We start from the raw sequence: 17,772 nt of genomic DNA on the forward strand, positions 1-17,772 counted from the left end.
ATATACAAAGCCTTTCATCTACTAGAAAGAGATCAATTCTAGATAAGGTCTTATGGGCTTTGGATAGGCATGTATAGTCTCTACAGTCAGGATTTTGCATCCTCCAGATATCTCTGATACATAAGTTCCGCATGACTCTGGTAAGCAATTTAGTATCCAGATTGTCCTTTTTATGCTTTTTCTGCTTCATGTTAAATCTTAATCTATCAAGGGGAAACTGTGGAGCCATATTAAAATCCCCCCCAAGAATTAAATAACCCTCTTGTACAGAAAGGATTTTAGATTGCATCTGATTCCAGAATTCTGGGTCAAGGGTGTTAGGCGCATATACATTACAAAGCGTGAAAACACGTTTGTCCATTTTTATTTTTAAAATTACTGATCTCCCCTCTGGATCCGCTTCAACATACAACACTTCTGCATTAATTTTGTTCCCTATTAAAATAGCCACTCCTCTCTTTCTCCCAGGACCTGGTGCGGTGAATACCTCTTTAACCCATGATGTTTTAAACTTTAAAGCTTCCTCCAGGTTAAGATGTGTTTCCTGGAGGAAGGCTATTCCTGTATCCATTTTCCTTAAATGATTTAAAATTGCTTTCCTCTTAATAGGGGTGGTGATGCCTCCAATATTCCAAGATACTATTTTAAAATTAGCCATAGAGTTTAGTTAGCAGAGGGGAGAGAGACAGAAAAAAAAAAAAAAAGGAGTTTTATAAAGATAGCACTCATTCTACCTATTTTAAATCCCTGCATTCTTTATTGGTAAGGAGACAACAGAAAATCCTAAAAAAGAAAAAAAAAAAAAAGAAAAAAAAAGAAGTCATTTTTAATCAGGAGAGTTTAATTGACTCAAGAGTTTTTCTGCATCTTGTGTATTTTCAAAAAGATAGACCTCTCCCCTAACAAAGACCCTCAGCTTAGAAGGATAGATAATTAAGGCCTGATAGCCCTGTTGTATAAATTTAGAGCATATTGGGGCCAAATTCCTTCTTTTAAATGCTGTTTCTGCTGAGAAGTCTTGGAAGAGAAGAATTCTATTTTCCCCAAAAATAACAGGCTGATTTTTTCAAAAATATTTTAGCAGAGTTACTTTATCATTAAAATTGAGCAGTTTAGCTATTATTGGTCTGGGTCTATTATTTCCTTTGTTGTCAACCTGTACCTTCCCTATTCTATGTGCTCTTTCTACCACTATCTGAGAATTAGTAGAAGGGATTTTGAGCAGCTGCACCAGGGTCTCTGAAATAAATAAACTTAAATTTTCAGGTTGTTTCCCCTCTGGTACCCCAATAATACGGATGTTATTTCTCCTGGCACGATTTTCGAGATCCTCGATTTTAGCCTGCATTTTAGTTAAAGTGGTAATTGTAGTTTCTAAAGTTGTGCCTTGAGTGATGGTGAGATCCTCAAGATCAGATACCCTCTGTTCTACTTCATTAATTCTGTTGGTAAAATTTCTCATTTCTTGTGATAGTAAGGTGATATCCTGTTTGATCTCCACTCTAAGAGCGTCAAATTTGGGGGTTAAGGCATCTGCAATGCTTAACACTAGAGCCTGCATGTTAGTCAATTCATTGATAGCTATTAAACTTGCAGGCACTGACTGTGTATCAGTTGCAGGATCTGTGGTGGTTTTAGTTCTTTTATCTCTTTGCCTCGCTGCCATGGCTGGCAAAGGAGTCCGGGAGTGACTGTGTAGGAATTTGTCCATATACCGTGACAAGGAAGTGAAGGAGAGAAAAAAAAAAAAAGAAGAAGGGAGGGAGGGAAGGCCAACCCAATCTATTAAGAAGGAGATCCCCCCGAGCCGTGGGGGAAAAAAAAAGGAGTAAAAAAAAAGAAAACCTTGTGAAGGAAGGGAGTGCAAGAAGAAAAGCAAGAATAAACACTAGTGCCTAAAAGATATTCACATTTAGTGTGGTGTATAGTGAGAATTCATTAATAAGGGAGTCACAGGACCAGCCATAGAGCGAGTCTACAATGTGTAGGGACTTAATCAGAGGGAGGGGAAAGAAAAAGGACACGCCCTCTTAACCCTCTTAACTTTCTGACTTATCTATTAGCAGTAAACCCTATTTACCAAGGCAATAGACCACCATTTAAATTAGGTTTAAACCAACCAAAAATAGGAAGAAATTATTATTTTCTTACTTTGCCTCACCTTGCTCCCTCTCTTTGATTCAAGCGACCAATTCTATCTGTACATATGAACAATCAATATTGAAGATTAAGTACCAGCAAGCTTTTGTCACAAAATAGCCAAGGTTCACAGTAACACAGTAATACGTTATAAATGTTCAATTTTTAGAAGAGGAATAGTTAACACACATTAACCTTGTAGAGTATTTGCTTATCTTTTGCACAGAAAGAATACTCAAGCAGAGAGAGGATATAGCCGCTTAACCTTAAAAATATACAGGATCAACAGACAGTACCAAAGAAAAAAAAAAAAAAAAAAAAAATCTTGTTGCTTTAGACAGAAGATTTTCCTGAGCTTACAGTTCTACCCTCCTGGCTTGGCAGAAAACAAGAATGGTATAAACACAGCAATTTAGTACCAATATCCAAACTTTACATGAGTCATAACCTCAGACAGCTTTGTTACAGTCAAGCTCTAGAAATCTCCCTTTCAATATACAAGGAGGATACAGTCCCATTTAATGAGAGATCAGGCCCAGGGTTAATTTCAAAGTAAAGTGAAAGTTAAGCTTTTCTCTCCTTCTCTCTTTTCCTTTACTTTTCTCTTCCCCTTCCCCTTCTGTTTCCAGTTCCTCTCCTCCTGAGTTACAGCAAGGTTATTCTCTCCCTCTACCAGGGTTAATTCATTTATCTTTATTCTTTCTTTCTTTCTTAAATGACTGTTTCCAACTTTTAAAGAATAGGTTGCACTTTAGAATGGTCAGTTTGTGCCAATAATACACGCTCAGGCCAGCTACTTTATGTCTTTGTAGTGGTAATTGCATTAACTGTAGTGTAATGTATACTTCCTTGCAGGACCTACCAACCACTCTGCCGTATAACCCGGCTCCCTTTTTAGCTTTACAAGGAGCAGTAAAAGTTCTTGCTCACCTTCCCTTCCCCTGAGATTGGAAAAGCACAGTACCTCTAGAGAGACCTCTGCGGCGTTCAGCGTTTACCCCCTCATGATCGACACACTTCCTGCTTCTCAGATCCTCACTGTCACTCAGAGCAAGCCAGCCTCCTCTCTCGCAGCACCGGTGGGAGAGGAGGGCAATAGCTGGCACCCACGAATCACTGCTCTCCAGGAGCCCCGAAAGAGAATCCTCAGCTCCCGCAGTCAGATCAACACAGAGCCTGCCTCCTCCCACGCAGCACCGGTGGGGGAGGAGGAGGGACAACCGCGCAGCCACGCACAGGCTCGCCGACAAGCCCAATGAGGAAATCAAGAGGGCTCTCCAGGACACAACACAGATGCTCTATCTTCGTGCCGCTAGTGAGTATGAGGGGGCGGTCAACTGAAAAGGCAATAACTTGTTTTTAAAGTCTCGTATGGGGAGGAGGGGTCGGTAGATGGAGTCCCTGCCGGGTTAATACAGCGAGCTCTAGTACTGAGCTTGCCCCGTCCTTCACCTCTCACTGTGTGAGAGGGGAAGGGGGGAACCAGTCATTGATGTTTCCTCCTTCTTGGCTTTTAAAATAACTTGCGTTATGGGATACTATTTTGTGGAGTTATGTATCCGCTTTTAACAAGGCCAAGGGGTTTCTTCCACAGTGAGATGGAGTTCCACTGTGTTTGTTCCGGCAGCGTTGGTTCCTGTAGTCCAGTAGCTAGCCCAGTTTCCAGGGCTTTAGCGTGAAGTTCACCGCCAACAGCTTTAGGACTGGAGAGTAGTTGCTCAGCCACCTGTGCTAAGCTCCTCCTCCGGAACAGGTGTCTACCTAAGAGCATACCTAGAGCATGCAATTTTAAGCAACTTTCTAATTTACTCCTATTATCAAATTGTCTTTATTTTCTTGGTATCTTTATTTAAAAAGCAAGAATGTAAGTTTAGAAGCCGGCCCATTTTTTTGTAAACAACCTGGGTTGTCCTTACTGATTGGACAGTACCAATAAACAAGGGCTGTCCGTGATCCTGAACCAACAATTAGCTAGCTCCTTAGCTTAGATGCCTTCTTTTTCAAATAAAGATAGCATGAGAACGAAGAAAAATTGATACTAGGAGTCAATTAGAAGGTTGCTTAAAATTGCACATGAAGATACACACACACTACATAGCATACACATATACAGGCAGACAAACACACCCATTACATAGCATACACTAGCACTATGTGCAGAATTATATAACATTATTTTTTAGGTTTACTGGCCCTTTAAGCACAAGAAAGTTGCAAAATGTTTAGTTTCCAGAATTATTGTCTACTGGTTGTTACATTAAAGTTGATTTAAAAAAAAAAAAAAAAAAAGCAAACAAAAAAAACTTTGAGTGGAGGTCACATGTTTCCTGTCTATAGTGGAGCTCCAGTGTTTTGTTCTGTTGTTCCCCTCCCATTTACTTCCTGTGCAGCTGCTGCTGGGTGAGTGAGTCAGGCTGTGTGTATTGTGCAATAAAACGTTTTAGTCACTTTCTAGTCTGCTTAAAAAGTGTATAATTGTTATAAATGTTGTTCTTTTAATGCATGTTATTCATCTGCTTGTGCCAGGCAATGGGATACTAAGTGCTGTTTAACTCTTTGTGTTAGTTAATGGTTAATACACACTGTACTGCTCTGTGCTAGTAAAGGGTTAATACACAATGTGCAGCTCTCTGTGCTAGTGAAGGGTTAATACACACTGTGCAGCTCTCTGTGGTAGGGAAGGGTTAATACACACTGTGCAGCTCTCTGTGGTAGGGAAGGGTTAATACACACTGTGCAGCTCTCTATGGTAGGGAAGGGTTAATACACACTGTGCTGCTCTCTGTGCTAGTGAATGGTTAATACACACTGTGACTGTGCAGCTCTCTGTGCTAGTGAAGGGTTAATACACACTGTGCTGCACTCTATGGTAGGGAAGGGTTAATACACACTGTGCTGCTCTCTGTGCTAGTGAAAGGTTAATACACACTCTGCTGTTCTCTGTGCTAGTGAAGGGTTAATACACAATGTGCTGCTCTCTGTGCTAGTGAAGGGTTAATACACACTGTGCTGCTCTCTGTGCTAGTGAAGTGGTTAATACACACTGTGCTGCTCTCTGTGCTAGTGAAGGGTTAATACACACTGTGCTGCTCTCTGTGCTAGTGAAGGGTTAATACACACTGTGCAGCTCTCTGTGCTAGTGAAGGGTTAATACACACTGTGCTGCTCTCTGTGCTAGTGAAGGGTTAATACACACTGTGCTGCTCTCTGTGCTAGTGAAGGGGTTAATACACACTGTGCAGCTCTCTGTAGTAGGGAAGGGTTAATACACACTGTGCAGCTCTCTATGGTAGGGAAGGGTTAATACACACTGTGCTGCTCTCTGTGCTAGTGAATGGTTAATACACACTGTGCAGCTCTCTGTGCTAGTGAAGGGTTAATACACACTGTGCTGCTCTCTGTGCTAGTGAAGGGTTAATACACACTGTGCTGCTCTCTGTGCTAGTGAAGGGTTAATACACACTGTGCAGCTCTCTATGGTAGGGAAGGGTTAATACACACTGTGCAGCTCTCTATGGTAGGGAATGGTTAATACACACTGTGCAGCTCTCTATGGTAGGGAAGGGTTAATACACACTGTGCAGCTCTCTATGGTAGGGAAGGGTTAATACACACTGTGCAGCTCTCTATGGTAGGGAAGGGTTAATACACACTGTGCAGCTCTCTATGCTAGTGAAAGGTTAATACACATTGTGCAGCTCTCTGTGCTAGTGAAGGGTTAATACACACTGTGCAGCTCTCTGTGCTAGTGAAGGGTTAATACACACTGTGCTGCTCTCTGTGCTAGTGAAGGGTTAATATACACTGTGCTGCTCTCTGTGCCAGTGAAGGGTTAATACACACTGTGCAGCTATCTGTGCTAGTGAAGGGTTAATACACACTATGCAGCTCTCTGTGCTAGTGAAGGGTTAATACCCACTGTGCAGCTATCTGTGCTAGTGAAGGGTTAATACACACTGTGCAGATCTGTGCTAGTAAAGGGTTAATATACACGGTGCTGCTCTCTGTGCTAGTGAAGGGTTTATACACACTGTGCTGCTCTCTGTGCTAGTGAATTGTTAATATGCACTGTGCTGCTCTCTGCTAGTGAAGGGTTAATACGCACTGTACTGCTCTCTGTGCTAGTTAAGGGTTAATACCCTGTAGTGGTTCACACCTAATTCACTTATAAGGTCTTAAAGAACAGTTATATTGAAATATGAATTCCAAGCACTGACCTTTAAATATTATATCAGTGAAACAGGTCTCATTTCTTACAACGAAAGTTTCTGAGTACAATGAAAAGAAATGGTATTTGAGTAGATAACATTGTTTAAAAATAAATTTTTATTATACAGAAAAATCAGCTTACAGAAGTAATATAAAATTAAATTCATTTAAATCCAATATACACACAGAGTTAAAAGACTATCAGTTAAACTTGCTTTCAATGACAATTGTTACATACCACTCGAAATGACTTCTTTGCAACCAAATCTTAATCTTTAGAGATGCTCTATAATATCCTGTCAGTCACCTGCCTCATGTTTACAACAAGGTGTTTTTATAGTTTTTTATTTGGATGACGTCATCATTTATTGTTTTCTTTTTTTTTTATTTTTATTTTGTTTATTTAATTTTTATTGAGGGTAAATAATAAATGTATAACAAACATAGGTTGCAAGTTACAGTCATCAATACTTATATACATTGCATATTTAAAGAAATAAAATGCACCTAGCAAAATTCTCCTCATTTTCTCCCCTTATCTTTAGCGTTTTTAGATCACTCTTGGATCTTAAAATGCGACAATACTTCGTAGGGGTTTAGGGATAAGCAACGAAAACAATAAACATAATGCATCTCTAAGGTAACAATGCTGTAAAGATTGTCTTGTCTCTAAATTAAGACATAAAAGATGCATGAACCCTAACTGAGAACTCCTTTGTTATATATAAATAGAGGGCACAACTGAAACTAAATGCAGGTCCTAAGTATTATATGGTAATAATGATAAATATCCAAACACACCTCTAATATTTCTAAGAAAGCGGTTTGCATCATCCAAATCTTAATGGAGCATATTCAGACATATTGCCCCACAATTAAAGTATACTATAATGCCGTGGGGTGGCTGATATTTACTATGGTCTATATGTCACTGGGTTTTCTTAAATATGCGGGGAAGAGAAATAGCCAAAAGCTCCATTACTCCGATTACCTGTGGACAGTGCAACCTTTTAAATCCAAACGTCCTTATTGGAATTATGTAAAAGATAATGCCTCCCGGGGGCCCCCCTCCTAAAACCCTCAGAAAAACATGCAAGTATAGATAAGGACATTAGCGAATCAGCAGTGCTCACTGTACAATAATAGAAAAAAAAGACAAAAAACAATTAAGCATTACACTGTTCAGGATATGAGCGTGGGAAATATAGAGTACATAGCACAACATAAACACATTTGGTAAACTGGTCGTTTAAGTTGGAATCTTGTCAATCAAGGCCTTTTGTAAACGACTATGACCCCCTCCCCGGCTCCGGCCGTAAGCTGCAGGAATCAGGCCAAGCAGTCAATGAATATGAGCTTCAATGGAGCCTTTCTGTCATGGCAATATAATTAACTGTGTGAAATAGCATTTGAACACTAACGCTAGACCATAATAAGAGTAAAACATATAAACAAGTGCGCTATAACAAAAAAAAACAACTATAATAAGAACAGATTAAGAATACTTGGATCCCTCCTCCCGCACACAATAAACTATGAACGCCACATAAAATCTTACACTAAGTTACAGATCCAGTTACCAACACACAGTCCTCAGGAAAAGAAATCGTCCCAACATCCCTTTTTGGGACACTCAAGCCATGTGTGTAGCGTCGATTTATGGAAAACGTTTTGGGGCTACTGGCCGCCTTCAATTTTTCGAGTTGGGGCGTTTCAGCGTCCATCTGGTTAGACCTTAGCCCTGTATTATTAGGTGTAGTAAGGCTCTCTGGTGTGAAGACCATCTTAAGGCATAGTGCTACACAGGAATCTGCTCCATGCTCCCGCACCGGCTCAGCCCTCATTGAGATCCCATCTAGAGTCAAAAGTTTTGAGGCTACAGCGATCATCTGGTCAGTTGCAGAAACGGTATCGCTTGTAGTGGTCACATATAGCATCTTAGTTGAGTGTTCGGCAGCAACAGTATACTCCGAGCCAACCTCTTTAGTAACTCCCGCCATGTGGTTCCTCAGTTGTGATATAGTATACATAGAGCTCGCTGTAGGTTTATGTTGATGGTGGTGGAAGATTGATTGAGCTGTTGCTGCTTTTCGTGGGCCTGCATGAAAAAGTCCCGTGGAGCCCGTGCAAGCATAATGTGGAAGCAGCGTTCTAGTCGTTCCATGAGATGGTCAAAGCGTGCTTGAAGGTCTGTTGTCTGCGGGGCAGCCATTTTTTCCCCGTGGGGATGAGAGATAAACGAAGGTATATTCTTTTCTTCGGGCACCCTTTTGCTAGGATAGTGCTGCAATAGATTGTGCAGTTCAGACAAGATTGACAGAGTCCCAATTAAGGCAAAAACCCTCGATTCCTCGAGGGGGGTCGCGCTGCCTATATGTGAGCCGCCGCTCTAGGCCTCTTGCATCCGATGCCAGGCTCCAACTTCATGAATTACAGCGCAATTTCCCCCAAAATTCAAACACTGCCTTGCAAGATTACTCTTATATACAGATGGTGACAAATCTTTGCTGCAAAAATATCTTTTTTACCGGCGGGTATTAAGTTTTCAGTAGAAGCTCAGGGAAAGTGCGACTGACTATAGCCGCAGTTCGGACACGCCCTATTGTTTTCTTTTTATATGTATTTTTAGCATCATTTTAACATCAACAAAACTTGTCTAACTTGTTTTAGGAACGTGGCCTTGATAATCTGTTATACAAGAGTTTAGACATATGCACTTGAAATTGCAATGAGCATCCATTTTAGAGCTATAAATTCAAGGTTGAATAAACCTCCATTTTAGATCATATAACATCTTGGGCCCGATCCTATATAAATCGTCCCCGGAACTCCCTAAACTAGCTGCTAAATAAACCTAACACCTAACGCATGCGCAATGTCTATCTACCTGTCAACCGCGATCCCCCGCCGCAATCCCTAATAAAGTTATTAAACCCTAAACCGCCGCTCCAGGACTACATAAACTAACCCCCTACTGTGAGCCCCTAAAACCGCCACCATCTACCTTATCTATCCCCTAATGTGAACCCCTTACACCGCCACCATCTACCTTATCTATCCCCTAATCTGACCCCTTACACCGCCGCCACCTATATAAAAATTATTAACCCCTAATCTAATCCCCCTATACCGCCGCCAGCTATATTAATATTATTGACCCCTAATCTAAACCCCCTAAAGTAATAAGCTCTATTACCAGCCCTTAAAAGGGCCATTTGCGGGGCTTTGCCCCAAAGTAAACAGCTCTTTTGCCCTATAACCTGCCCTCCCTACACCGCCGCCATCTATATTAATAGTATTAACCCCTAATGTAAGCCCCTTACACCGCCGCCATCTATATTAAAATTATTAACCCCTAATTTAATCTACCTACCACGCCGCCAGCTATATTATCTATATTAACGCTAAGTATATTATAGTTAATTACATTATATATATATTAACTATATTAACCCTAATTATATTAGAGTTAATATAGTTAATATAGTTACTATAGTATTTATATTAACTATATTAACTCTATCTAACCCTAACATCCCTAACTAAATTCTTATTAAATAAATCTAATTTATATTATAAACTAAAATATTCCTATTTAAATCTAAATACTTACCTATAAAATAAACCCTAAGATAGCTACAATATAATTAATAATTACATTGTAGCTATGTTAGGGTTTATATTTATTTTACAGGTAAATTGTTAGGTATAATAGCTATTAAATAGTTATTAACTATTTAATAGCTACCTAGTTAAAATAATTACCCAATTACCTGTAAAATAAATCCTAACCTAAGTTACAAATACACCTACACTATCAATAAATTAAACTACAAATATCTATCTAAAAATACAATTAAATAAACTAAACTAAAGTACAAAAAAAACAAACACTAAATTACAAAAAATAAAAAAAAGATTACAAGATTTTTAAGGTAATTACACCTATTCTAAGCCCCCTAATAAAATAATAAAGCCCCCCAAAATAAAAAAATTTCCCTACCCTATTCTAAATTAAAAAAAGTTCAAAGCTCTTTTACCTTACCAGCCCTTAAAAGGGCCTTTTGTGGGGGCATGCCCCAAAGAAAACTGCTCTTTTGCCTGAAAAAAAAAACACAATACCACAATACCAGTGTCATTGGCTGTTATATGTGATCAGGTACAGACAATACATTGTGTCTAATAGCACCTTATGTCATTTACTGCCTCTGTGCTCTATACTCCCCTATACATTATCCTTCCCTATCTCCCTTCTTACCTTATCCTTCCTTATCTATTTGTGTATTCTCAGATAATATTGTGTTTTGTTTTATATTCTGTCTGTTATTAACAGTTTGTTTTATATCTCATGGCACACTATAGCTAAATGTATCATAAAGGTTTAGTGGAAAGTGCTGTCAATAAGTAATTATAAGAGGAGATTTTTACAGCTGTGCAATGAGAAAAAAAATAGTCCTCTTGGACTGGTAAATAGAGCTAGACATAAGGAAGGGGGGTATATGAGACAGCAATGACTTTTAGATCTGCATCAATGTATAGCCTACATATAGACTTCTCATAGCTAGCAAGTGTGGGCTACATTATGACATCATATAGTAATGGGATGCTGGGGGGATGTGGGTATGATCTAATATATGGCTTAATTGGACCTCTGACTATTTTAATATTGAGACGGACCTTGCTGGCTGCTATATATAAGGTGGAGTTTAAACTATATGCAGATAAACTGAGGGGATTGGAGAGATAAAAGAAGCAATTTAAGCACATGTATCCCCCTACGTGGTCTCTCCATGAGAGTCTCGATCAGACGTAGTGGTCGTCATTGATACCATATCGAGAGGGGAAGCTGATAATGGTATATTGCTAAGTTATGCGCTCATAATAGAACCGGACCGTATTAACAGTGTATATTTTATGTACATTGGACTTCAAAGATCTCAGTAACAAACATACATGATAAACATGTGAAATACATGATATAAACTTATGAGGGTTTAATATATCTGGTAATTTATAGCAGAAAAAAATTAGGAATATGAGGGCATACAATCTCCCAGGTGATCTCTCTGTTATTACTGCAGTCAGACCATGCGGTCATCACTAACACCATGTTAAGAGGGGTACGCTGAACATCATATATTACCCAGTCATAGACTTTTAACAAATATAAAGTTAAGACCTACTCCAGACCACAAATATAACAAAAAGATATTGTTGGCCATGGCTTTACATTAGAATTTAGTTATTAGGTTAAGATCCTTAATGTTCTTTATTTTGCCTCCCAAACTGCTCTCAGCATAGAAGGGAAGCTTTTTAAATTAGGGCGGGGGGAATTGTCACCCCATTTCAATGCAATAGTTCAGTACCTGGATAATTGGGAGAGTTTTTTCCTAGGAGTGAGGTGGCTTCGGGAGCCAGTTCAGCAAACTCGAACTTGATGTAAGGCGGTTGGGTCAGTTGGGAGAGATTGTCTGTGTCCCGGAGTATACTCCTCATCATCATGTATTCACAGATAGATGGCAGTTGCCGGGAGACCCGGTAATTTGCAGTGTCTCTGCTAATCAATTTGGTGGCTGGGCCAAGGGTGATGAGGAAATGCAGCCATACCTCTGTGTTTGGTGTATCCAACAGAATAGCTGTGATCTCAGGGGTTGCTGACAGTGTGTGCTCCAAGCTTTCTGCGGGAGATGATCCTTCCATGTCTGCAGAACCACTGCAAGTTTCTTTCATCAGAGGAAGATTTTCTCCCATGCTTGCGCAGCTTCTGTTTGCTCCATCTGTTGGTTTGTTGATTTAAAGCTGGAATGTGGCAGTTTCAGGCGCAGATTCTTCCCTTGCTGTGATGGCCAGGCTGTTGGGGCTAAGCTGCATCGGTATATCCACTGTCTCCAAATATAGAGTATCCTGGTTGCCAGTTTCCAGAGAGGAAGCTCTTTTCCCTGCTGTGGGGTAGTCACCTCTTGCCGTATCTGTGTCTGTTGGGTAGGAGTCCAAGTGGTCGGTCTCTTGTAAGCCGGTTGGTCTTACCCTATCCGGCTTTTGGAGAGCTGGGTAAAAGATCGCCGCTATTCTTTCATCCAGTCTCTGGGCATGCTCCTGTAGTATCACTCGCAATTGCCTAAGAAAGAAAGCTTCTTACATTTTCAGTTAGCACGTAGGGGATAGCGTAAACTTTAGCCTTAGTATGCTGCGACTATGTAGTCCTCTCAGCAATAGGGAAAGTGCTAGTTTCAGAGGAAGGACTGTGCACTCAGGCACAGCTTGTTATGGGGACGGTGTTGAGGCTTCTGTGATAGGGGAAGGCCTCAGAATAAATAGCTTGGTACTGAGGGCAATTAAGCAACGTCAAGATTCAAAACCCTAAATTTCAAATCAGGCCATCCACAGACAAGTTTCTCCAATAGTTTGAATAATATATATCCAGTTTTAGCTTCACAATATTAGTGATTTTATGAGATAACTTAAGGAGCTGAAGCTCAGTGCGACCATTAAGATGGCCGCCGCCCTGAAGTCCCCCCTATTTCATTGTATTTTTATTATGCATCTGTGATTTTGTAATTCTATATTTTATGGTCCTTTTTAAATGGACTAAATTTGCCAACATAACATCTCATTATATTATCACTCTATGTAAACACAATTTCTTTCTTAACTCTATCCAAGAAAACAATTAACATTAACATTTTACTGCCTATCTCTCCCACACACCCTAGCAGTGTGATTTAAAACAACTCAGTATTGACCAATAGAAGTTAAAGGACTGGGGGTGAAGCACATGACAAGATGTCTGACAGTGGTTATTAGTAGGAAGTACAATACCAATACTGCAGCATCCAAATTAACATATTTTAAACAAATGATTTTTAACATTTCTTTCAGGAGAAAATATTGTTTCATATAAATGATATAAAACAAAGATTATAATATATTTGTAATGTTTTGATATGGCCCCACTTAAATAGATTTTCTACCATTATGTTGTATAGATCTGGGAAGATTAATATTTAAAGGGCAATTATAACACCCACAGAGATATCTGTACTAATTGCTTGTGCTGAATCAACATCACATATGTAATAACCTAATCAGCTGATCTGTATCACATGAACTGTTATGTGCCTTTAATTATGCCATACGTACAGTTATTCAGAACCATAATTTATTATCTGTCTAAACCATTTAATATACTTTTTACAGACACGGCCAGAGCACTGAGAGATATCAGGTATTGATGTAACTGGAGTGAGTAAGGGAACCTTCTTCCTGAGCACAGACATTGGAGCCTGTTATCAGCATGAACTCATATGTGTTAGGTAAATAAAATAGATATTATGCTGACTTTAAAAATAAAATAGATCACTCATTAAAAAAACTAAACTATTATATTTATATATGCATCTTTTAAGAACATTTGTGTCACTGACAGTTATAAAGAAGGAGCAACCTCTATTGGGCTGAGGAGTAGGGTCAAAAATACTACCCCCCCCCTCTGTCCTTTTAGATAGATCATGTCCAACTACCTAACCTCACCCCCAGACCTGGTTCATTACTCAGAACACCAGCAACTCCACCTTCCCCGACTTCGCTCATGGAACACCCATAACTATACTTATGCCTACTTCGTTCCTATGTGTGTAAGAGACACTCTTTCCCACACCAGAAACACCACTGATCTGTGTGTTTAATTTTACAGTGACTATTATTATTATTATTATTAAACTAATAACGTTTTTGGCTGTTTGTATAAATCAAACAACCACACCCTCTCAAAACATCTCACACTTATCATTAGTCTGTGATGATTAATTGAATTTGCAGTTGCTTGTGAAATGTTAAATGAGGATAGTGGATGCCACCTCTCTTGCCCAGAATACAGACGCACTTGTTCCCTGACTGAGAACATTATCCACACGCACCTTGTTTAATGCAGCCCTATAACTTGTTTTCATCAGTAATTTAGGTTACTATGATGTAGTAATGTTTACATTCTATGTAATCCTTTTTTAATTTGTGATTACAGGTAAATAAATTTAAAAATAAAAAAAGGAAGACATTTTTGAGTATAAAAATGTTTTTTTTTTTATTGACATGGATTATATTATAAAGAATAAACAGTCTTATTTTTCTTCCATTTCTTTTTATGTAGACAAGCACATCAGTAGTTCATCTCCATCCTTCACTACAGGAAGCCTCAGTTTGATACCACAGACTCCAAAAGTCTTAGACACTGATGACTACTCACAAACATTGGGGATATCACAGCAGATATTGAAAGGAGATGGTGAATTTGCAGTAACTGTGCAGCAATTATTATGTACAGAGAGTAATTTAGTAATCAAACAAGAAGACAAGATTTATGCCTTATCTAGTGAAATTATTATCCCCGAGGATAAACCACACATATTTACTGAGTTTTCAAAACATATTAAATTAGGGAAAAGTCTACAGTCTAGCCAAATTATTCATACAAAGGAGCAACCATTCAAATCTACAGAATGTGAGAAAAGCTTTAGATGGCAGTCTCATCTACTAGAACACTACAAAATTCACACAGTTGAGAAACCACACACATGTACCGAATGCGACAAATGTTTTACACTAATGAATCATCTGAAAACTCATAAAAAGATTCACACAGGAGAAAAGCCTTTCACATGTACAGAGTGTGGAAAAAGTTTTACACAAAAGGGTAATCTGAAAACTCATGAAATGATTCACACAGGAGAAAAGCCTTTTAAATGTACAGAGTGTGGAAAAAGTTTTACAAAAAAGATAAATCTGAAAAAGCATGAATGGATTCACACAGGGGAAAAGCCTTTCACATGTACAGAGTGTGGAAAAAGTTTTACAGATATTAGTAATCTGAAAACTCATGAAAGGAGTCACACAGGAGAAAAGCCTTTTAAATGTACAGAGTGTGGAAAAAGTTTTACAAAAAAGATAAATCTGAAAAAGCATGAATGGATTCACACAGGGGAAATGCTTTTCACATGTACAGAGTGTGGAAAAAGCTTTACACAAATGAATAATCTGAAAACTCATGAAAGGAGTCACACGGGAGAAAAGCCTTTTAAATGTACAGAGTGTGGAAAAAGTTTTACAGAAAAGAGTGATCTGAAAAAGCATGAAAGGATTCACACAGGAGAAAAGCCGTTCACATGTACAGAGTGTGGAAAAAGCTTTACACAAATGAATAATCTGAAAACTCATGAAAGGATTCACACAGGAGAAAAGCCGTTCACATGTACAGAGTGTGGAAAAAGTTTTACAAAACAGAGTAATCTGAAAACTCATGAAAAGATTCACAAGGGAAGAAACCTTTAACATGTTTAGAAAGTAGGGTTGCTATCTTTTGCACAGCCGATTATCTGACACTTTGCAAAAGGGCGTGATTGAGGATGTGGTTAGGGGTGTGGCTTCACACGACCCTAAATGGACCTTCCAGCCAAATTTGGAATCCATGTGTATGCATTTCAGTTTTGAGTAGAAGCATTTTTGTAATATACATGTATTAGAAAAAAACATAATTTATGTACGAACTTACCTGATAAATTAATTTCTTTCATATTGGCAAGAGTCCATGAGCTAGTGATGTATGGGATATAAAATCCTACCAGGAGGGGCAAAGTTTCCCAAACTTCATAATGCCTATAAATACACCCCTCGCCACACCCACAATTCAGTTTAATGAATAGCCAAGAAGTGGGGTGATAAAGAAAGGAGTAAAAAGCATCAACAAAGGAATTTGGAAATAATTGTGCTTTATACAAAAAAATCATAACCACCATAAAAAGGGTGGGCCTCATGGACTCTGCCAATATAAAAGAAATGAATTTATCAGGTAAGTTCTTACATAAATTATGTTTTCTTTCATGTAATTTGCAAGAGTCCATGAGCTAGTGACGTATGGGATAGCAATACCCAAGAAGTGGAACTCCACGCAAGAGTCACTAGAGAGGGAGGGATAAAATAAAAACAGCCATTTTCAGCTGAAAAAAATGAATCCACAACCCAAAATATAAGTTTATTCTCAAAAATGAAAAGAAAAACTTAAAACATAAGCAAAAGAATCAAACTGAAACAGATACCTGAAGAACTTTTCTACCAAAAACTGCTTCTGAAGAAGCAAATACATCAAAACAGTAGAATTTAGTAAATGTATGCAAAGGAGACCAAGTTGCTGCTTTGCATATCTGATCAACTGAAGCTTCATTCTTAAAAGCCCATGAAGTGGAGTCTGATCTAGTAGAATGAGCTGTAATTCTCTGAGGCTTGACCCGAATCCAAATAAGCTTGATGAATCAAAAGCTTTAACCACGAAGCCAAGGAAACAGCAGAAGCCTTCTGACCTTTCCTAGAACCAGGAAAGATAACAAATAGACTAGAAGTCTATTTGCATTCAAGTCCATTGCATTCAATAGGTGATACTCCCTTCACATCCCTCTGACATTCACTGTACTCTGAGAGGAACCGGGCTTCAAAATGCTGAGAAGCGGATATCAACGTAGAAATCTTAGCACAAGCTTACTTCACCACCTCCATAGGAGGCAAAGTTTGTAAAACTGAATTGTGGGTGTGGTGAGGGGTGTATTTATAGGCATTTTGAGGTTTGGGAAACTTTGCCCCTCCTGGTAGGATTGTATATCCCATACGTCACTAGCTCATGGACTCTTGCCAATTACATGAAAGAAATGCTCCTAATAAAAGTTATAGTTGTTTCAAAGGTGTATTTAAGTATGCACCATGCACCAGCATTTTAAACACTAAGTTGCTTTTACCATCTGGTAATGACTCAATTTGTTAATTTCTGATATGATACAAGACCCACTGGTGCTATGAGCAGCTGCAGTGTTTAAAATGCTGGTACACTGAGAATATCTAGTTATGCTTCACATGCACGTGCAGAGAAAAATATTATCACTAAAATAGTGATAACTTTTACTAGAAACATTTTTGCCAATGCTTGTTTATTGCAAATGTTTCTATCCAAAGATTTAATTCATCTGTGTATTTAAATTTTGACCGGAATGTCCCTTTTAATAAAATTTATATATTACCATTTTTTGGTCTGCCATTTAAGGTTTGAGTGTTATAATGTTTAATTTTAATACACACAGCAAAGATATATGAGAGAAAGATATATACAGTTTGGTAGACAGACTTACAGAAAGGTATATACATAAACAGAGAGAGAGACATATATAGACATATATATATTATTATATACACATTGGTAGACACAGACATTTAAACATATGGATAGAAAAGAGATAGGCATAAAGAGATAGACAGATATATAAATAGATACAGACTAGTATATAGTTGCTTTACATATAAACAGACCAATATAGACAGATAATAGATAGTGATGTCGCGAACCGAAAATTTTGCGTTGGCAAACGCGAACTTCCGCAAATGTTCGCA

At 38.5% G+C, this 17,772-nt stretch overlaps 1 protein-coding gene across 1 annotated transcript in view; it reads left to right on the plus strand.

The window, feature by feature from the left end:
* LOC128659981 (gastrula zinc finger protein XlCGF26.1-like) overlaps positions 1 to 17,407 on the plus strand; it is a 193,887-nt gene extending 176,480 nt beyond the window's left edge. Inside the window, exon 6 of the mRNA XM_053713576.1 lies at positions 15,136 to 17,407. Within this exon, the coding sequence (XP_053569551.1) occupies positions 15,136 to 15,672 (537 nt within the window). The 3' untranslated portion in view covers positions 15,673 to 17,407. The remainder of the gene's footprint in view (positions 1 to 15,135) is intronic.
* The last annotated feature ends 365 nt before the right edge of the window (positions 17,408 to 17,772 follow it).

This window comes from Bombina bombina, chromosome 5, assembly GCF_027579735.1.
Source record: "Bombina bombina isolate aBomBom1 chromosome 5, aBomBom1.pri, whole genome shotgun sequence".
Classification (NCBI taxonomy): Eukaryota; Metazoa; Chordata; class Amphibia; order Anura; family Bombinatoridae; genus Bombina; species Bombina bombina.